Source organism: Cydia pomonella, chromosome 4 (assembly GCF_033807575.1).
Source record: "Cydia pomonella isolate Wapato2018A chromosome 4, ilCydPomo1, whole genome shotgun sequence".
Lineage (NCBI taxonomy): Eukaryota > Metazoa > Arthropoda > Insecta > Lepidoptera > Tortricidae > Cydia > Cydia pomonella.
The window spans coordinates 18361151-18384495 of record NC_084706.1 but is presented as its reverse complement, the minus strand read 5'-3'; the positions used below and the strand labels follow the sequence as shown (position 1 = coordinate 18384495).

Genomic DNA, 23345 nt, shown 5'->3' with positions numbered 1-23345 from the left:
CGTTCGACTTTCAATCCGGAGGTCGCGGGTTCAAATCCTGGCTCGTACCAATGAGTTTTTCGGAACTTATATACGAAATGTCATATGATATTTACCACTAGCTTTTCGGTGAAGGAAAACATCGTGAGGAAACCTGCATACATCTGCGAAGAAATTCAAAGGTGTATGTGAAGTCCCCAATCCGCATTGGGCTAGCGTGGGGACTATAGCCCGAGCCCTCTCGCGCATGAGAGGAGGCCTGTGCCCAGCAGTGGGACGTATATAGGCTGAATTATTATTATATAATAAGAATTATGTAAAACTGATTCACATCGTGTCGACATCTTAGTCACCCTAATGAGTTTGACAATTATCGTCTTGTATTTTTATCGTAAAATCGATTGATTGTGGCTTACCTGTAAAAAGATATACCACAATCAGCAAAACTTTCACTTCTACAACTAGTCACACAACATTTTTACCCATTTTTTAAAATATTTTACAATTAAATGCTGAGCGCCGCCATTCACGTGTTTTAAAATATCTCCAAAATATGTCATTAAGTTAGGGGTTGCCCCGGATACCAATTAATAGGGTTGTTTCCAATTCTTTGAAACGCTTGTATTACGTTCTATATTAACTAAAAGTTGCTTCAACTTTTATACTAAAAACGGTTTTAAATATGTTAAATTAACAAAATATATTTTGACAGATGCTTTCGCGAGGGAATGCAAAAACCGGAGGTTTTTCAAAACCGGTTTTTTCTTCGGTTTTATCACAAAAAAAACCGAAACCGGTTAAAACCGGTTTCGGTTTATAGAATCAACAATTCTTAAATTCATCGCCATGGAATAAAGAAAAGATTGCTTCACGTGTAAAAACGAATGCTAGTATAGTACGAGGGTTGCTACTTATATATCCGGAAACAAAAAAACAAACGTACACGGCTGAAAATGGTTTTATTGTTTTTCAAAGTATTCCCCTTGATGATCTATGCACTTTTGCATTCGTGTGAACCAATTTTTGAAGCACTTCTTTCACTCCGCCTGAGGTACCTCCATAACGTGTTGTTTGAATGCGTCGACAGCATCTTCAGCGGTCGAAAATCGTTGACCGCGTAATTTATTTTTTATATTGGGAAATAAATAAAAATCATTGGGTGCCAAGTCAGGGCTGTACGGCGGATGACCCGTTAATTCCACATTTTGACCTTCCAAAAATAGAGTCGTTTCGCGTGACGTATGACAGCTGGCATTGTCATGATGAAGAATGATTCTTCGTCGCTGGTTAGTTTTAAGAATTTGTTCAAATACTTCCGGTAAGCAAATGGTCGTGTACCAATCTGAATTAACCGTTTTACGGTTTTCTAGTAGCACTGTACCTACATGGCCATTAATACCGAAGAAGCAGGCCACCATTTGTTTCAATATACTTTTTGCACGAGTAACTTTCGTAGGGTTCGGCTCATTTTGAAACACCCATACTGTTGATTGTTGCTTCGTTTCGGGATCGCATGCAGATCCAGGATTCGTCACCTGTATAGATGTTATAAACGGCCTTTGAGTCACCACGGTTATATTTTTTTAACATTTTATTGCACCATTCAACGCGAGCATCTTTTTACTCCTTAGTAAAGTTGTGCGGTATCGAACAATTTTTTTTTACAGCTAAATGATCATGTAATATGCTATTAATGCTAGTCATAGAAATACCCAGAGTCGACTCTATCTCGCGGTACGTAACATGTCGGTCGTCCATTATAAGTTTTCGCACAGCCTGAATATTTTGTGGTACAACGACCGATTTCGGGCGACCTGCCTTAACTTCGTCCGTAAGCATACTACGTCCACGATTGAACTCACTAAACCAGTGATACACAGTAGTTTTACATGGAGCTTCATCCCCAAAATTGAAGTTAGTTGATCTATGCACTGTTGTTGCGTTAAACCACGCCGAAAATCATAATAAATCATAGCACGAATATTTTCACGAGTGAGTTCCATTCTTGCAGCGAGATGACATTTAAAACCCGTCAAAAACAAAACACTAGCGTTAATAAGAAAGAAAAAATATACCGGCCAGTACTTAAACAAGTTCAAATTTTACCATGGAGGTCAAATATACTATTTAAGAAGATTGTAATCCCGGTTTCCGGATATATAAATAGCAGCCCTCGTATATACACGATTTTATCACGAAATTAAAGACAATATCTGACTATTTTATTGTATTGTATGGGAATTGTCAAATGACTTAATGTTATTTGTAACTAGGAATAGGAACAAACCAATTATATAAAATTATTTTTTTGGTTTGTTGATCAAACTAACACAACACCACATTATTTGATTTGATGTCGATTCACCGGTTTAGGACCGATTTACACCCTTATAATGAATAAAACATGCAACTTAGTTAAATAAAAAAAAAACCGAATAAAACCGAAACCGGTTTTTTCAAATTCTAAAAACCCGGTTTTGGGTTTCCGTCAAAAAACCGGTTTTAACCGGTTTTTTCGGTTTCGGTTAAAACCGGTTTGCATTCCCTTCGCGCCCAAAACGCTCTTTGAAAATTGTGTGACGTCACAGTTTACGGTTTGACACATAACTACAAACACACGTCGTAGAAGATACGAACTGTCAACTGACATTTGTCATTTGTTGTTTATCGCCTAACTGTCAACAGTGTCAATCCGTGAGTTGTGACGTCATCAGAATCTTCAATGACGTGTGCGAAAAGATATTTTAAATTCAATATTTACAAAAATATGGTCATTACAGGTCCCCTAAAAGTAGTTTAACATGTTCTTATAATCCAAAAGAATTTATTCGGATACAATTCTGCCCTAAGATTTGTAGATGGAAACAACCCCATTCAAAGTTTCTACAATGTCTACCATATTCAAATAAATATTTTGTTTGTCGAGCACATTGTTCATTTAATCAGTTAATAATATTGACATCATAATTACTTAAATCATATGAGAATCGCACTCTGAATATAGCACCATGTTATGTTTATAAAATTGGCAACATGTGCGAGTGAGACACTGCACCCCACCTTTGCTATCTCAAGTGGACCGTTTGCTCTAGTCTGGTAAGTCTAGCTCAGTGATAAGGTTTAATTTAGTATGACAAAAGTCAGAGCGTACTCCACGTTATATCTCCAATTCTCCATGGATACATGAGATACGTCACACATACACGTGTATGATGTGTACACTACACACTACATTACATGTTTACACTACACTTTATTTCATTTTGCACTTGCTTTGCTTTGCTATGAAGCTAAACAGACAATAATAAACGTACGTCACAGTAACGATTAATGTACTTTTAACAATAATTACTATCATACCAAATGTTCTCTTGCCACGTACCTAAGCGTAACATAAGTTACAATAAAAGAATCGGCGAAGTCAAATAGTTTGTTGAGCTATGGCAGCTTCTGAAGATTCATTTAAAGAAAAGCTCACAAACTCTCTAACACAGCAATTAAGTGAATATGAACTACTGAAATCCATGTATCCAAACAACGATGATATAATTTTAACTGATACTAATATACTTGTTAACATAGCTAATTTTGTGGAGAATGAATCTGAAACAGAATATACTCCAGGTCATTTGGATTTTATTTTAAACCTTAATGTAGATGGTTCAAAATTAGAAGTCAGTGTTAATTTACCCAGCTTCTATCCCAGTGAAGAACCAGACCTCTATGTAAGGTGTAATCAATTGAATCGCTACCAGGAGACTAGCCTGAATGCAGAATTGTCCAACTTTCTTAAGGAAAATTTTGTTGGAGAAGTTTGCATATATTCTGCAGTGTCATGGTTGCAAGACAACTTAATAAAATTTACTGAACAACTCATCAACAAAGTCAGTGAAGATATTGTTCCAGAATCAAAATGTACAGATGATGATAAATTTGTCAGATTGTGGATTTATTCCCACCATATATACAACAAAAGGAAAAGAGATGAAATGGAATCAATAGCAAAAGATTTAAACTTGACAGGGTTTTGCCTGCCTGGGAAGCCTGGTATTATTTGTGTTGAAGGCGCAGGCACTGACTGTAAGGAGTGGTGGTCAATTATTAAAAGTATGTCATGGAAAAAAATTGTTATAAAAATGACTGAAACTTTTGAATATAGTGAAAAAGAAAAAGAACAAAAATTTCACAAGTTTCAAGAAATCCATTTTCCAAATTCATCAGTTCGCTCTAAGCATGCGGATATGAGTGGACTTTCTAAGTATATGGATGAGCATGGACTGACAGAAATATTTAAAAGTATGTTTGGGATAAGTGAAATTTAAGAAGTGAAATAATAAAACCCAATGTGACTAACCAAGTCATACATCATACATCAGATTCGAGGTGGCAATTGTTTTTGACAGTTAGGGAGTTAATATTGACAAATTTTACTATTAATAACTTTCCCTAATACTAGTGATCACCTCCAGCTTTGTTTGTGGCTGTATATTATTTTGGGGCTGATGTTAAGGTTTAAACAAAGCATATTTTTTATATGTTCGCTAGCTAGCTTAGAATAAAATGATGAGTGAATATTCAAAAATGCCTTAAACTAAAGATATTCACTGCCAATATTTTCACCACTACACTTACCCGATCCCAGCATTTTCTCGCTTTGTAGAGGTAAGTGACAACAAACAGAGAACCCGCCAAGCGGGTTCCCCGCACTCAATGTGTTAAAACAAAGCAGAAGAGAATTCAGTTCTTATTTTGTTTCATGATAATACTTTTAATAAAATTATAAGCATAGATAATTGAGTTTATTAATTATCAATGCTTACATACATAGGATCCACTTACAACTTTACTATAGCACAGGTAAAATAAGATTAAATATGAACATCAATATTTTGCAATAATGGCACTAGAAATTAGGATCTGCAGAGTCTTATCAAAATTTAGGGGCCCCAACCCCTTTTCGGGGGTATGTGCAGGGGGTTCATTTAAAAATATGCACATTTTACAAATCAGGTGTTTGAGGTGTAATTTTCGTGCATTTTTGGGCTGAACCGAATAAGTAAGACCATAGGTACTAATACGTATAGATGAAAGATGGACTAATCATCTATTGAACGATTGTAATTTCTTTTGTGCAATAAAGATTAAATAAATAAATAAACGTTTTCCAATTGTTTTTAGGGTTCCGTACCCAAAGGATAAAACGGGACCCTATTACTGACTCCGCTCTCCGTCCGTCCGTCTGTCACCAGGCTGTATCTCATGAACCGTGATAGTTAGCCTGTTGAAATTTCTCCAGATTATGTATTTCTGTTGCCGCTATAACGTGAGAGTCGGAATGGCTAGGCGCCAGTTCAAAGAAATCTTCCTAAGAAAAAATATTTTTAAGATGTGATTTTCTGAGTTATTTGAACTTAACATATTAAACATTAAAGGTACTAATTCCTGGCGTAATAAAAATAATTGTACCTTAGCATTTTTTCTTAAAAATGAGATCGATAACTTGAAAAATTATAACGCCTGCGAAATTGTAATAGCAAGCAAAATATAAAATGAGTAAAACTAACCACAAATAAAATGGCTCATATTATAATTTAATATGAAGGTACAAAAATTTGGCTGTTATAGAATTTATCAATAACCACGTGACCATAGCGTAGTACACCCGGTATTCTATCGGATGGCGGGTGTACTGTTTTTAGGGTTCCGTAGCCAAATGGCAAAAAACGGAACCCTTATAGATTCGTCATGTCCGTCTGTCTGTCCGATTATGTTTTGATGATAACTTTATGTACCGTGAGGTACAATTTTTTTTAACTGAGGTACTAAATAGTACAAATTAGGTACAAAAATATGGTATGCTTTTCATTTATTTTTATTTAGGTACACCCGCCATTCTGACTCACGCTATAACAACAAATACTAAAAACAATAATAGTTATTTGTTTTCCAAGGGGGCAAAGTTCTTGTTTAACCGCTCGTTTGATACCCGAGCAAGCGAAAGATTCCAAAATTGAACAACGAGCGAAGCGAGTGGTTCGAGAAGTGGAATATTGAGCGTTGCGAGGGTTTCAAGGCACCAGGGTTAAATAAACTTTGCCTAAATAAACAAAATTTTTCACCACACCAACGCGAGAAATCTACTAACTATGAAATAACAAAAAAGCGGCCAAGTGCCAGTCGGACTCTCTCATGAAGGGTTCCGTACCATTTATGACGTATTAAAAAAACTACTTACTAGATCTCGTTCAAACCAATTTTCGGTGGATGTTTGCATGGTATTATATTTTTTTTACATTTTTCATTCTGTTATTTTAGAAGTTACAGGGGGGGGGGGGGGGGGGGGGGACCACACACACATTTTTTCACTTTGGAAGTGTCTCTCGCGCAAACTATTCGAGAAAAATTATATTAGAAACCTAAATATCATTTTTGAAGACCTATCCATAGATACCCCACACGTATGGGTTTTATGAAAAAAAATTTTTAAAAAAATTTTATGACATTAAAAAAAATACTTACTAGATCTCGTTGAAACCGATTTTCGGTGGAAGTTTGCATGGCAATGTATATACAGCTCAGATTGTAGAAGATTATTTTGAGGAGATTGGTATCAACACTATGAACTGGCCCTCGAGAAGCCCGGATCTAAATCCGATTGAGCACGTATGGGACGAGCTCGGGAGGCGTGTAAGAAATCGAAACCCCGCCCCAGCTACACTTAGAGACCTGAACCAGGCGTTAGTGGAAGAATGGGCTAATATCCCGCAAGAACGCATAAGAAACTTAATAAACAGTATGCCTAATCGTTTAGAAGCTGTAAGAAGAGCCCGAGGAGGCAATACGAAATATTAATGTTTTTTTTTGTTTTGTGTGTGATGTGAGGTTGACTGTTGGTTTTTTACCTATAATTAATTGATATCGTGTTTATTATGTAATTTAAATAAACAAGTGAATATCATTTCTAACTTTTGATGTTGTTTTAATAACTATGAGTTTATCTATAATATACAATTTAATTCATGATCCTAGCTTTATTTATTTATTTAAACTTTATTACACAATATAACAAATAAAGTACAAATGGCGAACTTAATGCCTAAAGGCATTCTCTACCAGTCAACCATAAGGCTAAACAGATACAGTACTTTATTATTTTAGGAGATTTTCTAGTTTTTCGTACTGACCTGTATTATTTGCCCACGAGTGTATTTAAAAAAAAAAATTTTTTCACCAAAAACTATACTTACATGTCTCTCAAAATATAGCGTGTAGTGGTCGCTGCCGAAACTGTAAGGCAGGGCATTCCAAGAAAGAAGAGAAGATAAAGAAGGAGAGCAAATGGAAATGTCATAATTCTTGAAGAGGGGCGAGGAATATATGCAGAGATTACTTTATAGTCTAAAATTTTACAAGCTACAATATAAAACGAAAGGTGAGAAGGAGAATTTATTGCAGAATAGTCAATATTCTTTCTAATCAAAAGGGCACAGCCATCGTTATTGGCTTGTCTTAGGCAGAAATAGTTAGGGCAATTGAAAATAGAATCAGGTTTTAGCCAGGTTTCAGAAATAGCTAAACAGATAGGGTTGTATTTCTGAATAACATATAGGAGATCAGCCTTATTGCGACTGATGCTCCTGATGTTCCATTGAATAAAGTTGAGAGCCATGTTCATAAGGCCCAAGGAGAGGGCCACTAGAAAAGAAGGGAGATAGACTCATTAGATTGTTGGCAACGTTGGGCGGTAGATCGACAGCATTTTTCTGAAGAGTTGATACGAGGGATGAGATGACCGAATTAATCATGGGCAAGAGATGAAGGAGAGAAATCATCTGAGTGTGCGCTGGAGGGACTGAAGGAGGACTAGGGGACGGGTTGCCGGGTTCCTAAACATTACGCCGTTGGCAGGTTGGGGGGCATTGTAATCTGAGATTAGGGCCTTGTGGGCTTTCTGGTCATACCCGTGGGGGTTAGAAGGGGCACAGACTGTCTGTGCTGCTTCATTATAAGGCTTGCGGGCCTTGGGTACCTTTTTTTCGGCCTCCTGGTATGAAATGCTTTCGTCGCCCATAATCCTCTGGATATGTTGCTACCTTGTGTATTCCGTGCAGGCTTTGTCTGTGGCCTTTTGTTCACCAGAGTTAAGTAGGAGTAGCAGAACATTCGTTACCTTCGTGTGGTTGAACGCATTTAAAACAGCGTGGACGGGAACGGCATTGGGCCCGTAAGTGACGAATTGGCAGCATTTGTAGCACTGGACAGTTGGGTAATAATATGGGACCACCTCTAACGCGCAATTAAAAAGGAATACCTTGTCAGGAAGGATTTAGCCGTCGAACGTCAAAACCACCGTCTCTGACGGGGCCCGTTGGGTAGTGTTGTCTGCTTGGTCAAAAAAACCTAGGAATTAGTGTGACGTAACTAATGGATAAATTAAATAATGGTGGCTAAAAATCTAAAACATCGTTATCTAAAATATGACATTATTTGTATAGGACAATCCATCGGTTAACGTTCACAAAAAAAAATTGTACCGGAAATTTTATTCTTCACTGCTCTTTGTTGTTGATTAGCTCTCTATTGTGGTTGGTGCAACTAGGCTTAAATCTACAGTTTACCCAATGTTGCAACAGATGGCGCCACCGGCGAGATAGAACGCGCTATCGTTTGTTCAACGTAAATAGATTCGTCATGTCCGTCTGTCTGTCCGTTTATGTCACAGCCACTTTTTTCCGAAACTATAAGAACTATACCGTTCAAACTTGGTAAGTAGATGTATTCTATGAACCGCATTAAGATTTTTACACAATAATAGGAAAAAAAACAATACATTTTGGGGGTTCCCCATACTTAGAACTGAAACTCAAAAAAATTTTCTTCATCAAACCCATACGTGTGGGGTGTCTATGGATAGGTCTTCAAAAATGATATTGAGGTTTCTAATATATTTTTTTCTAAACTGAATAGTTTGCGCGAGAGACACTTCCAAAGTGGTCAAATGTGTGTGAAAAGTGAGAATAATAAAACTAAAAAAAAATATATGATGTACATTACCATGCAAACTTCCACCGAAAATTGGTTTGAACGAGATCTAGTAAGTAGTTTTTTTTAATACGTCATAAATGGCAGAAACCTTTCATGGGCGAGTCCGACTCGCACTTGGCCGCTTTTTCTCAAAAAAGCAAACCAAATAATTCCGCGCACGTGCACCACTCAAACGCCCGAAGCAGAATCGCGAAGAAGGATTGTGTTGTGGGTACTCAGTTAACGAAATATTTAATATACAAATACTGAAATACATAGAAAACATCCATGACCGAGGAATAAATATCTATGCTATGCACACAAATAATGTCCTTACTGGGATTCGAACCCAGGACCATCGGGTTCATAGGTCACAACTTGGTTCAACCATACCATCCATTCCATGTATTAATGGATTGCATTATAGTTTCTGAACAGTCGCCCGTCAAGGTCGTGTCGAATAATCTTGCCAAATTAAATATTTCCAATAATTTTCTTCAAGCCATCTACTCTCTCTTTTTCACTAAGGAGACATCGCTACAACGTTCATGTACCTTTCATTTGCTTTCGTTTCAATGGTATTCTCTGAATTTGGAAGTAATCGCTGTGCCAGTGTTCACTTGGTCCATGAAAGGCATGAAAGCTAATGGCCGCCAAATTCTATCCACGAAACAGCTGATGTGCGTTGTTGTTTCTCAATTTTAAATTGGTATTTTCACGGGATTAACTGTGGAAAAGCACTTAGATGATACGTTATTCGTGTAATTGTTTAGTGTGGAATTCAGGGTTCGTGCAGTTTGGTTAATAATCGGATTTATTAGTGTATTGCGAGCGCATTTTATATTGCTGGTTTTTTCAGATGTCACTGACCATACAACAAATAATTTTGGATGCAAAGAGACTCGCTGGCCGTCTTAAAGAACGCGAAACCGAATCGGATGCTTTGCTGACCGAAACTCAATCTGCATATCGCCAAATCCATACCATGAAACAGGTAATTTATGCTTAATAAGAGCTGGAGTGTAGGGCTATGCTAACATGCTTAATAACTATTGTTCCATACGGTATTCTTTTCACGTAGTTAAAATCGATGAATTAGACTGATATATTCCGTTTTACTTCTACGAAATCCTATCACATGTTGGTATCCCATTGCAAGTTGTAAAACAAACTATTATGCTGGTTTAACATGTAACCTTATATAGTTGTTGGGTTGTTATGTTTATGATGGTGTTTAGATTTCTAGAGGGAGGCAGGTAGAGGTTACCAATATTATAATTTTTGTTTGTAAATTTTTTCCTAAAACATAGACTTACTTATTCAAATATTTAGTATTGAACAAATATTAGGATTATTTATATGCTACATCAAATTCTTACTTATGTGTAAAAGCCCTCTTTGCTTAAAAAAACCCTAAAAAATTTGCCCTCATAAGCATGATAGTGGTATCTTCCAAAGAAATAAATTTGATAATTGTATTTTAGTTCAAGAATTAAGGTATAATATTATTGCCTTAACAGGGTAGAGCTGGACAGGCTGGACATTTGGACTGGTCCGTAAAATACTTTACAACTTACAATTTGTGTCAAATTTCACTTACCGTCAGGTGATCCGTCTGCTTGTTTGCCTCCTGTATCATAAAAAAAATTGTAGTTGTAACAAACATACTCAAATATGAAACAGCCCACTTGTTGTGGAGTGCTGGTAGCCTAGCGAGTAGCAATATATTATTTTGTACAGCTCTCAAGCCAGAAGTTGAGGGTTCAAACCCAATTTGTACCCAGATCTTAAAGGAAGCTCTCAGGTAAAGGAAAATTCTAGTAAATGCTAATTTCCCCCTTATGAGTTTTCAGGGAGTGACATTTTTGACACAAAAATGTATGGCAGGCAACTAATTTCTCAAATGTTTTGTTTGTAGTACAAAGAAGAGGTTGATACACTGAATGAGGCTTCACGTGAACGCCCCCGTGGAGCACTTATAGCCAGCATAGAAAGGGAATCTCGCTTAATGAGGGATGTTCAACGGGAAAATGGGGAGCTCAGGGCTGCACTTGAAGATCACAGACGGGCTTTGGAGCTCATCATGTCTAAATACAGACAGCACACTGAAAAGAGAGTGTGGGAGTCCAGAATAGATTTTACGGCAGCAGTCAATGAAAAACAACAAGAGGTGAGGGCTAAGAGTGTTATTAGGTTATTTTGCTAACCAAATTAAGAAAGGGTCAGTTATGTTATAATTGGTTACTTAACAGTTTTTTTGTAAATAATGTCAATCGATCTTGATTTTCCTAAGCATCAAATGTCTATATAACACTTATGGCATATAAGCAACACAAAGGTCAGAAATGAGAGTTAAAGTCTGACGCTCGCACTCAACAATTGAAACACCTCTAACAAAATGATATTGTAATGTGATGTCACATTATAATAGTTTGTTCTAAATGTATGGAAGATCAAGAAAATTGCTATTTTGATCCTAAAATATTGCGTTTATCTATAAAGTTGGCAAGATAAAAAAAAAATTAAGAGATTTGAGCCTTGTATATTTTTATAATCTCGCCTTTTTAAATTCCACTTTTATTATAATGAATGGCTCATTTTCTATCCATGTAGCTAAATTTCGTTATAGTTATATATTCAACATGTGTCAAGTACCCAATTATGTAGGAATAAGGTTCTTCTGCTGTGCCCTATCCGTTTATGAGATAGTTGGCAGCGGTTGTTTAACATGTGGCTGCCTTTATGGTCGCCTTCTACTCTTTTTCTATCTGGGATAGCTAGGGCCTTCCTTACAGCATTGTTTTCGTCCCTTTATCCATGAAGGGAGCAAGTTTAAAAGAGCCTCGGATCTATTTGTTCCGCATTTTGTCCAATCTTGTTAATCCAGCTGCCCACTGTAACATTTTCATTTCATTCTTCATTTTAGCCAGGCTGCATTTATTCTATGGGTAGTGTCGGCATCAATGATTGCATCAGAGCTTCTTTAGCATCTATCTTAAATTGATGCACCTTCACTAATGGCTGTCCATCAATAGATATGGCTATATCAGATATGTAGATATAGATTAGGCTTTCAATTTTAAAATGTGGATCATATCTCTGGCAAACATATTTTATTTATAATTATGCAGTATTTGTTGTTTTTAATGATTAGTGGATTATTTCCTTTTATGATGTTGATAAAATCTTAGCCAAAAATTGGTGCTAACTCTGCAGTCATAAGAATTGTTGGGAGGAGAAGTCATGCATTTTGAATAGCCAATGCCTGTGTAATATAAATATATCTATAGATGTAACTTTACACAATTACTTATTTTCGCAGCTCATTCGTAAACAAGCAGAGAGAATCAATGAAATGACTAGTATCATGTACAAAGCTGTGAATATGGAGGAGAATGGGGAGATAAGGAGGGAGGAAGAGGTGTACCACAGGCTCATCACTGAAAATAAGGTAAATTCTTTCACAACAACAGATGTTTCTCAGTTGGGTCTGTTTGGCTATACAGGATGCTTGGAAGAAACTTAAGGCTTTTAATGGTATATTCTCCTGTGTATTCCTGATCTGAGGACCTGCTGCCAACCTTGAATACTCAAAATTCGTTATCAGCCAGATAACTCTTTTGCATTGAGAGACAGATAAAGATTTTTCGATATTTCGATGTTGGCGGCAGTGTGGGTAGCTTTAGAAACTAAACGACATATTATAACTTCAGAGTTTGTTAAAATAACATTTTTTCTTCATTTATCTCATACAGCGAAATCTGAGAGGGATCACTGAGATCAATGAAGTTTTCTAGTTTGAAACTTTTCTCAAGACTGTAAAACTTATCCTATTTCAACTTTTAACTCTTATTTTTATATCTAGACACGCGAAGCCAAGTTCAAAAGACGAGAACTGGCGACGTAGCTGCCCTGTGTTATATTAGACGAACCATTTGGACCCACTTGTGACCGTGTGACGTAACTCAAAATGTATTAAACTTAAACATATGAATTTTGTCACAAATATTTTATCCTGAGCTATATTTTTTATTTATATTTATGTCGACGTCTTTTTTTTTCAAACTCCATTAACTTCGGAGTATAGTATGAATTATCTGAAATGATTTTTTGGCGTCAAACACTAAACTGTAAAACAAAACGCATTGTTTCTTTTGTGCACCGCGGTCGCTACCTAATTACTCATTAGTGATAAGGATCAAGCCCGATTAAAAGGCAATTCTACAAATATGGCACAAATTTATGTAACAGATTTATGTTACCTCCGAATATAAGCATCCGAATATAACAGCTTAGGGTTTGAGGCCAAAAAATGTAAATCATAATATAGTTTAAAAAAAAAAACAGTGTATAGTAAAGGTAATAAGTCCGTAAATTTAAGGTTGCATTCCTGAGCTTATAGTCCGTTTTTTAGATTAGAAAGAAGGTAAGTGACACTTATTTTTAACGAAAAAGAATTCATGGCAAATATGGAACTTTTGCTTTCATAAGTAACAGTTACTGATTTTTTAAAAGCGTTTTTCAATTACAGGACATGTCTAAAAAACGAACTATAAATAAAGTAACTTTCTTAAAGAATCCGGTATTCTAATTAACTCCATTTTGGAGATAACGATTAATTTATATCTGATGAGGCCCCTACGAGTGCGTACACTTGTCTTAGGGCCTGTTTACATATTGATTAGTGTTTAGTATGAGTTTATATACATTCGCTACTAAACGCAAATACTATCTCGGACGATCCACATTCGAAACGTGATTGATATTTCATAGTTTTCAAGTGATTGGTGGAAATACATGTTACAACAACGCTATACTTTCCGATACTTTGGTTACGACTTAGTGGAACTATCCATTAAGTACTTCTACTTTTTAGGGTTCCGTAGCCAAATGGCAAAAAACGGAACCCTTATAGATTCGTCATGTCCGTCTGTCTGTCCGATTCTGTCACAGCCACTTTTTTCCGAAACTATATGAGCTGTACTGTTCAAACTTAGTAAGTGGATGTATTCTATGAACCGCATTAAGATTTTCACACAAAAATAGAAAAAAAAACAATAAATTTTGGGGGTTCCCCATACTTAGAACTGAAACTCAAAAAATCTTTTTTCATCAAACCCATACGTGTGGGGTATTATTATTTATTTATTCATGAAATATAATAATTGTATTTGAATATAACTACTTACTAAAATTCCTTAAATCTAAGTTCTAAATCTAATAATTATATAATCTAACATGCAGAACAATATCAGACGTATTTATCTAAATTAATTACCAATTAACTATAATTACGTAGGCATAACTAAAGAAGGTCACAAACTCCTCTGTAGAATAAAAGCACTCTTTCAACATCAATCTTTTCAATTTGTTTTTAAAGATAGTGATGGCTAGTGATGTTCCTCCACTCACTGGGAAGCTTGTTGTAGAGCTGTACACTTTGAAATTCTGCACAATGAGTGACTATTTTAAGTTTAGGCTGCAGTTTACAGTGTAGGTATTTCCTTCGTGTCCTTACGCGTGTCTCCCTCTCCTCATTGGTCTCGTACTCATTGAGGCTTTTGACCAGGTCAGTGAGAAGCAGGAGGATGTAAAGACACGGGACAGTCAGTATTTTTAAGTTTTTGAAGTAATCCTTGCAGGACTCAGTTTGTGGAATGCGCACGATAGTCCTCAAGGCACGCTTTTGAATAACAAAGGCCTTATTCATGTTATACTCATAGCTATTCCCCCAGCACTTGACGCTATAACGAAGTTTTGATTCCACTAGTGCATGCTATACCATCTTGAGGTATCTTTGCTCCACAATATTTCGTAAACTTCGCAAGATATAACAAGCCGAGCTGATAGAGTTTACTATGCTTACGAGTTCATTTTTCCATGTCAGTAAATCGTCTATGTGAGTACCGAGAAACTTTACACTGCTTACGTTTTCTATTTTATCGCCACAGAACGAAGATCCAAATGATCCCTTTGCCTGGCTGTAGACCTCAAGAGCATGGCGTAAGTTTTACTCGGGTTCACCTTCAGGTTGTTACAGCTGAACCACCCGTCAACTAATTCCAGAGCTCGATTAGCCTTTGTGTTCAGATCCTCGAGTGAAACTACCGCTTACAATTGCGTTTGTATCATCTGCAAAAACTATTAGGTTAATATCCGAAATTTCTTTACTGATGAAATGTATCAGGTCGTTCGTGTAAAGCACAAAAAAGACTGGGCCTAGAATAGAACCTTGTGGTACTCCTCGCATTAGTTTGACAGATTTGGATTTGATAACATTCTCACAGTTTCCTTCTACATCTGTAATTTCCACAAACTGGGTTCTATTGTGAAAATAGGATTTTATAAGCTTTAAGGCCTGGCCTCTAATACCGTAGAAATCCAGTTTCGCCATGCGAATGTTATGATCGACCATGTCAAAGGCTGAGCTTAAATCCAAAAATATTGCAGCCACTTTAAGCTTTTGGTTAAGTTTCTGTACGATTACATTTATTAAGGTATCAATTGCTTGAGTAGTGCCTTTAGATTTTTGGTATGCGTATTGCGTATCGCTTAGGATTGCATTCGAGTATAGGTGAGACATCAGCCTGTTCAAAATATTTTTTTCAAGAATCTTGGACAAGGTTGGCATCACCGATATTGGACGATAATTTGTTGGATCCGTTTTTTGCCCCTTTTTGTGAATTGGAATTATTCTGGCAATTTTAAACTGGTCAGGAAATACCCCTTGGGAAAGGCATTTATTATATAAATATGCTAGTGGCCCCGCGAGAACATCCAGATTTTCTTTTATTATGGATAAAGGAATGTCATCGTGACCCACAGATTTCATAGATTTCATTTTTTTTACGATTTTAATTATTTCTTGGGCATTTGTGTCATTGAAAGTTATGTCGTTATTTTGCCTCCGACTATTATGCTCTAATATATTTATAGCTAAGTTAGTATCTATGGATAGGTCTTCAAAAATGATATTGAGGTTTCTAATATCATTTTTTTCTAAAATGAATAGTTTGCGCGAGAGACACTTCCAAAGTGGTAAAATGTGTCCCCCCCCCCCCCCCCGTAACTTCTAAAATAACAGAATGTATGATATTCATTGCCATGTAAACTTCCACCGAAAATTAGTTTGAACGAGATCTAGTAAGTAGTTTTTTTTAATACGTCATGAAATTAAAAAAAAATTTTTTTTTTGATCGTACCCATACATGTGGGGTATCTATGGATAGGTCTTCAAAAATGATATTAAGGTTTCTAATATATTTTTTTTCTAAACTGAATAGTTTGCGCGAGAGAACCTTCCAAAGTGAAAAAAAGTGTCCCCCCCCCCCTGTAACTTCTAAAATAATAGTATGAAAAATCTAAAAAAAATATATGATACACATTACGATGCAAACTTCCACCGAAAATTGGTTTAAACGAGATCTAGTGAGTAGTTTTTTTTTTAATACGTCATAAAATTAAAAAAAAATTTTTTTTTCGTCAAACCCATACGTGTGGGGTATCTATGGATAGGTCTTCAAAAATGATATTTAGGTTCCTAATATAATTTTTTTCTAAATTGAATAGTTTGCGCGAGAGACACTTCCAAAGTGAAAAAATGTGTGTCCAAAGTGGTAAAATGTTGAACGAGATCTAGTAAGTAGTTTTTTTTAATACGTCATAAAGGAACCCTTCATGGGCGAGTCCGACTCGCACTTCGCCGCTTTTTAATTTCCTTTACTTTTCAGGTTCGAATTCATACCTATTTATATTATATATTTATTTATTTTTATTTATGATATATTTATATATGTATGCATTATTTTATGGTTATATTTCTATTTATGTATATTTGTATCAATGTGTATTCAAAACTTGCATTTCATTAATTTCAGTGGTTGTACACTTTTGTTTGTGTTTGTTCTACTCATTTCCTTAAAGGTTAACTGGAAGAGATCCCATACAGGGCTAAGTTTCGCCTTTGTTGTATTTAATTTACTCTGTAACTGTTTTTCTTGTTTTTATTTATATGTATAATAAAATATATACATACATACATATTAGTTACATACAATACGCTATTAAATACTAAAATACTTTTACCGAAAAAAACTATGCCATTCAGTTTCCTTAATAACCCGAACCAGCCATAACCCGAAGATAACGGAAAAAAACATCGTGTATACACCGTGTTTTTATTGAATTCCGTTAACTTCAGGATATCGGTAAGTACGTTTAAGGAAAGTAAATAGTATAGTTAATTTCCAAAAAAAAAAATTTTTTTTGCTATTTTTTTAATGTTTTTTATTTTTATAAAAAGTAATTAAATGTTGCATATAGCGTTGTTGTAACACGTGCATTACATTTAACTCAACCAAACAATAGAAAACTGTGTCATATCAATGTCATTTCGAACATCAATCGTCCGAGATACTACTTTACGTTTAGGGGCAAATGGATGAACTCATACTGAACACTAATCAATATGTAAACAGGCCCTAAGGCAAGAGTACACGCTCGTAAGGGCCTTATAAGATAAAAATTAATTATTGATTATCTCCGAAATGGAGTTAATTAGAACACCGGTGTCTTTTAGTTTAAGCTCAGGGGTGGACCCTTGAAATTAACGGAAAAAAAAACACGGTGTATTCCCACTTGAATTGTGGATACTATAGTATCCACAATACAAGTGGGACTAGGTCGATTCGTGTAAGATTATTCCATAATAGTCGTTATTTCTTGAATTGCAGGGCTTGCGGGAGATGCTGGACCTGTCGCGGCGGTACGGGTCGGACCGCGCGGTGGCGCCGCCCACCGAGGACAAGGACGTGCAGACGGACGGGCCGCCGCCGCCGCCGCCGCACGCGTGACGCGCCGCGCCGCCCGCCCGCCAGCCCCGCCAGCCCCACCTGCCCCGCGCCGCGCCCTGAGCGTACCTTCTACCCTACTTTACTACGGACAATCGAGCCGCCGGAGACGTATGTACTTGAAGTATACTTTGTGTCTGTCGCTCCGACGGCGGCCCTAGTTGGCGCCGCTGTGCCGTACGATTTGTAGCGACTAAAATATTTAAAGTGAATGCGAAGCAGGTCGATTACTAAACAAAAACTAATTTCAATCGAGTAAACCTTACGTAATCGTTAACCATTTAACGATGTCACTCATTGGGGTTTTAGACATTACTAGAAGATTACGCATGATAGAAAATCGTATCTAATCGACCTAGGCACATCTCACCTGAGCATATGTCAGTTTAGAAGCGCAAAATATATATATGATTTGTCTTGAAGATTCTCTGCCGGGTGAAATGTTAATCACCAGTCAAATGTCCATAGTGAAATCGTCTCTGACAGTGTCGGTGGAATCATAATAAAATTAATAAACAAAAATTCTTCGATTGTATACGTCAGTCTCGGTTGTCTGTGATTTTACAAACACATACATACACAGGTTTTTGAAAATAGGTCTTTTGACAGGTACACTATTTCACATTTTGCAAAAGAAAAGGAGTGTGACATAAATACAGCGAACTACATTATAACTAACAAAAAGATTATGTTCTCCTTCGGTTGTATTGATGTTGAATATGACTAGAAGTAAATTTGTATTGTAAAATTTCAAGTTATCGCTCATGTTATATATATGTATTGAGAAACAAAGTTTCTTATTATTGTAAATTATAGTATTATAAATCTTTGAAATCACACTTATGGATGGCAAGTATCATGATTTATTATTTATATTAGGCGGGGCCTCATAGAGGAGCAAAAATTAAATAGGTGACACATTAGACTACTTACAAGTAATGGATCTTCATATTAAGTTTTAGGTACGTTAATAGGGAACAAAATCACATTGCAGCACCTATTTAAATCAGGCTTGTGTCTTTTTAGAAAATAATAAAACGTAAAGTTATTTTGTTCAAAGCGATCATTATTTGGATACTACTCTATTCACGTATAGTACCTATAGGTTTCGCACCGGATATATGAGATATTTTAAGGCTACCGGTAATTGCATGCGATTTACGTTACATTGCAGCTTTTGTTCGATCGATTGAACTTGTTGCCCCTATTTAGTCGGCAATTGTCTAAAATCGCATGCAATTTGTTGCAACGTGAGCGGATATCATTAGAAATTTTATCACCACATATACTTTAGGCTTCGGTCACACTGACGCGGATCCGAGGTGTGGGCGAGACAGCGCTACGCACATTATATAGCGATGTCCCGTTGGCACAGCAGCGGCGCGGTGCACGGATCCGCGTTAGTGTGACCGAATCATTATAGTCTGAAATTTCGATCTCTCTATTTCTCTAAAAAAACAGTTCGTGCTGCTGAAGCTCCCCTATATATTTAATGTTGAGTTAAAATGTAACGGGTTCTTGTGCAGTTATTCCTCATGAGAATATTCAAAATGTTAATTACGTATACTTACAATACTCGATAGAAATTGTGTTAATAAAACTTTATTAATTCATAGGAAATTAGTTTAATTTAGATTATTTGGATATAAAGCAGAAGACGCTTTCCATATAGATTTTCGTACAATGACCCGCCTGTTGCTATCTATTGCACGCGCATATATAATTATATTGCTGTCAAGCTCGCACAGTGACATTGATAACCGACATCATGAGCGGGACAGCAATATTACTATACGCGGACACAGCAAATACCTTTTACTATATAACAAGACTGTGCCCTTATGCGAAAAAACGGGCTGAGTGAGAGATGACTTACACAAGAGAGTCTATAGGTTACACTAACCCTGGCATGTTGTTAGAAAAGGACACACCCCGTTCGACTATCCTCTCACTCGTCCCGTTTGCTTGTAGCGAAGCAATATGAACCTTAACAGTAGCTCAATACAGTTCCAATATGGTTTGTCAAAAATCTTCAGTGAACGGTCTTGTTATAGTAAAAGGTCTTTGGGAGATAGCAACAGGCGGGTCAATGTACGAAAATTTATATTGAAAGCGTCTCTTCTTTAGCGTTAATTAAAATAGAAAATACATAATATAGAAGGTCCTCTTTGTAATAATAATACCATAGGTCAGTACTTTCTGGGACCCACTAACCTTAACAGATAAATACGTATGCTATGCGTACGTTGATTTCAATATAGACATCAAATTATAGCATAATCAAACAATTTCTTTTCATAAACTAGTCAAAAATGTACCCCTAATTGTCAGGTCATCAAGAGGTGCCTGCCGCTGCAGCGGCACCTTACTCTACTCGTACCTATGTTTATCTGTTGTTGTTATTCCATAGTTAAACCTAAATTTTAACTGAGGTAGTTACTCGACAGTGGAAGTGTCGAAAAAACTTTTAGAATGTACTTTAATGGTGAAAATTCGACATTCAGACTGTAACTGAAGTTGTTACAGTTTCAATATCAAAATTGATGAATCCTCATTGAGATTATAAAATTATCCCATGCAGAATGATAATCATGATTAATATTCCTAATACTTAAGATGTAATGGTGATGTTTGAGTAAAGTGTTTATGGCTAAATAATTAATTACCTAAAATATGAAATATTTTTTCATGCGGCTTAGTAATGTCAGCTTTTGATGTTAGAGGCATATAAGTAGAATAACGAAAGTAGGGAGTCTTCATAGGACGTAGTGAGGTTTCTGATCCATGTGTCTGCGGTTTCTATCCGCATTTACAGTTGTTTTTTTGAGGTGTCCGAAATTCGGATTGGTTTTCTATATAAATACATTACCGGAACCGGGAATTACCGGTTCTCGCCATACAAAGTCAGTACTGGAAACATTCCCTAGTCCGAATGTTACTTCTTCCTACATTCGGACATCTTAAAATATATATATATATATAATATATATATACGATAGCTTTCATCATTATACCCAGTGGCATAGACAAATAAACACATGGTAATGAATGCCGTCCTTATTTTTAACATCATGTTGGCGTTAGTACCTTTCAGATAGTTACTTTTTCGAATGGCATTTGCTACGAATCTTATAATAGGTACATACTTACCTTTAGTGCGTTAGTTATGGAGTTGGCCAAGCCAAAATATAATATTATTTAGACCCTAAAAGTACGCTCGAATAAACAAATCGACGTGGGTAAATAATATTCCCTTCATTAGACGTAATTGATGTGAATGATATTGATGATGCATTAAATAACTGTTTAATTTCATTTAGAATAATATGATAATTATATTTGAAATTAAAGACCTTTCGTACTGTTTAATATAGATTAGGAACTAAATTCAAGTGTCTCAGTTTAACAACTTACCTACTGAGTGCACTATTTCTAGGAACTGCTCCAGACATAGCATAACTGACCAATAGATAATTTAAATTCTATAGCTTTTGAAACGTGTATTATTTAAGGAACCTGAAATTATTTGATTGATGCGGAGAAATAGCACAAACTTAAGTAATAATTGTACCTACAATAGAAAGAGTCGCTTTAAAAAAATTCCACGATATAACGTATCAATAACGGCGGCAATGTAGGTATTGTGGCTATTCCCATAATTGAAATTAATTAAGTACATTCAGCTGCAGAGAGAGGTGACCCAAACCCCCCCCCCCCTGTGACTGACTACCTTATATGTAAAAATCACAGAGATAAGTATTTTACCACCGGCAAATCATTGATTGTATAACAAACGTAAAGTTAAAGAGTTAAGTGTTCGTTAAAGCAGGGGTTCCCAACCTTTTACCCATGAATATGGGGGTAATTCTGGAGCCGCTTGCTGCGCCCCCCTTGGAACCACTACGCCACCCAAGTAAGGCGCGCTCCACTGGTTGGGAAACACTGCTTTAGGGCTTCTTCAATCAATAGTTAAAACTGCTATCGGTTTACCATCGTGGTATAAAAAAAAACTTCTCTGTCAACTGTTAAACTCACTGGAATGTAGTTTGTAGACATCGGCAGTATTAATTATGAGCACAAATAAGATCTTATTAATGCGTCGGCCACTTATGCCACTTTTACATAGTGACGGCCAAAGTGGCCAAACATAAATCGTAACATACTTACCTTCATAAAAATTATAGATGCCGATATTTTTAATCACTTTGGCCGCCACTATCTATTTGAGGCTGATTGACAAATATACTCTTAAATCTACTAAAAGTATAAAAAAACGTTGTCCACTTCACCTGATTGAAATTGTGAACTCTCAAGAATGTGTATTATTATTTTTATTTAGTTATTTATTTAATATTGCAGTAGCATTTAAAATTTTACTTGTTTAGACATCATTTAAAACATTTGATGGCCTCCGGGGCGTATGAAGTATAGTAAGGCCTTGCAGTCCACTAACCGCCCAATCTATACTCGGCGGACGTAAGAATCAATATTTTTGTCGCTTAACTTCAAACTCAAATAAATCCCTACCCTATTACCTTTTCTTAATACCAAAATCGCAAAATGACAGATGGATTTATTTGAATTTGAAGTTAAGCGAGTCATTTGGCAGTTATGAATTGACTATCAGTTAAAGACAAATATATTGCTTCTTACGTTGCGCCGACTATAAGGCCGAGTCCGCTGCCCAAGGCCATGGGCCCTTTTGGGCCTAGGTTAATATGCCCCTATTATGTATCAAAATGAGAGGTAAGTATATTTAAATCATTAGTTACTCATATAAAACATACTTGTAATTCGCAAGTATAAAATGTACGACATTACCTCATTTGCTTATGCGTGGGCAGTTAAATACATACATAAACAAATAAACTAGATTAAATTTTAGATTGTTAATTGTACTGTAACCTTAAATAATGCATATTCGGTTGGGACATTTTGTTAGACGTAATTATTTGAATTTGACGAGTTAAGAATATTGTGTTGTACTCTATAAAGACGTTTATCCTGTTGAAATTCACGTGCCCTTTACTGAATCAAAAATTGTGTTATAAATTCATCCCATTACTTATGAAAAATAATATTTATTAGATGTGACGTGTCGGTGCCTTAACTTAAGTATCCACATTGCTATGCAGCTAGTATGGTGCGTTGGTACTTAAATTGGGGCACTGGTTAACTGACATCAGAGTCGTCAGATAACTGTGTGGGGTGGTACTTGGCCAAGATATCTAACTCGCTTATTGACGAGTGGAATTGTGCTCACACGTCACAGTTTTTAAGTAATGGGGTAAAAATATTCTATGAATACCTATAGACATGGGGTTCTTTATAAGTGGTAACAAATGAGATTGGTAACTTGTACCTATGTGTAGATATTTTTACTGAAAGCAATGATAGAGTATAAATGTACTAGTTTTTTCTGCTGTAGGACAACACATATAGAGCAAAAATGATAATAAATGTATCTGATAATATTAAAAATAATTAAAATGG

At 36.0% G+C, this 23345-nt stretch overlaps 2 protein-coding genes across 3 annotated transcripts; both read left to right on the top strand.

Moving 5' to 3' along the window:
* The first annotated feature begins 2625 nt into the window (after positions 1-2625).
* Positions 2626-4772, top strand: LOC133517227 (RWD domain-containing protein 2B). The gene has a single exon (XM_061850443.1). The coding sequence runs from the start codon at positions 3420-3422 to the stop codon at positions 4299-4301; it is 882 nt and encodes a 293-aa protein (XP_061706427.1). The 5' UTR covers positions 2626-3419; the 3' UTR covers positions 4302-4772.
* A 4706-nt stretch (positions 4773-9478) lies between these two features.
* Positions 9479-23345, top strand: LOC133517229 (FGFR1 oncogene partner 2 homolog). Of its 2 annotated transcripts, none has more exons than XM_061850446.1 (5): positions 9479-9683; positions 9863-9997; positions 10922-11173; positions 12326-12454; positions 17736-23345. In XM_061850446.1, exons 2-5 carry the CDS (start codon positions 9863-9865, stop codon positions 17853-17855), a joined length of 636 nt encoding a protein of 211 aa, XP_061706430.1. In that variant the 5' UTR covers positions 9479-9683; the 3' UTR covers positions 17856-23345. The 2 variants fall into 2 exon arrangements, with proteins under 2 accessions (XP_061706430.1, XP_061706429.1); XM_061850445.1 differs by having other exon boundaries at positions 9484-9789.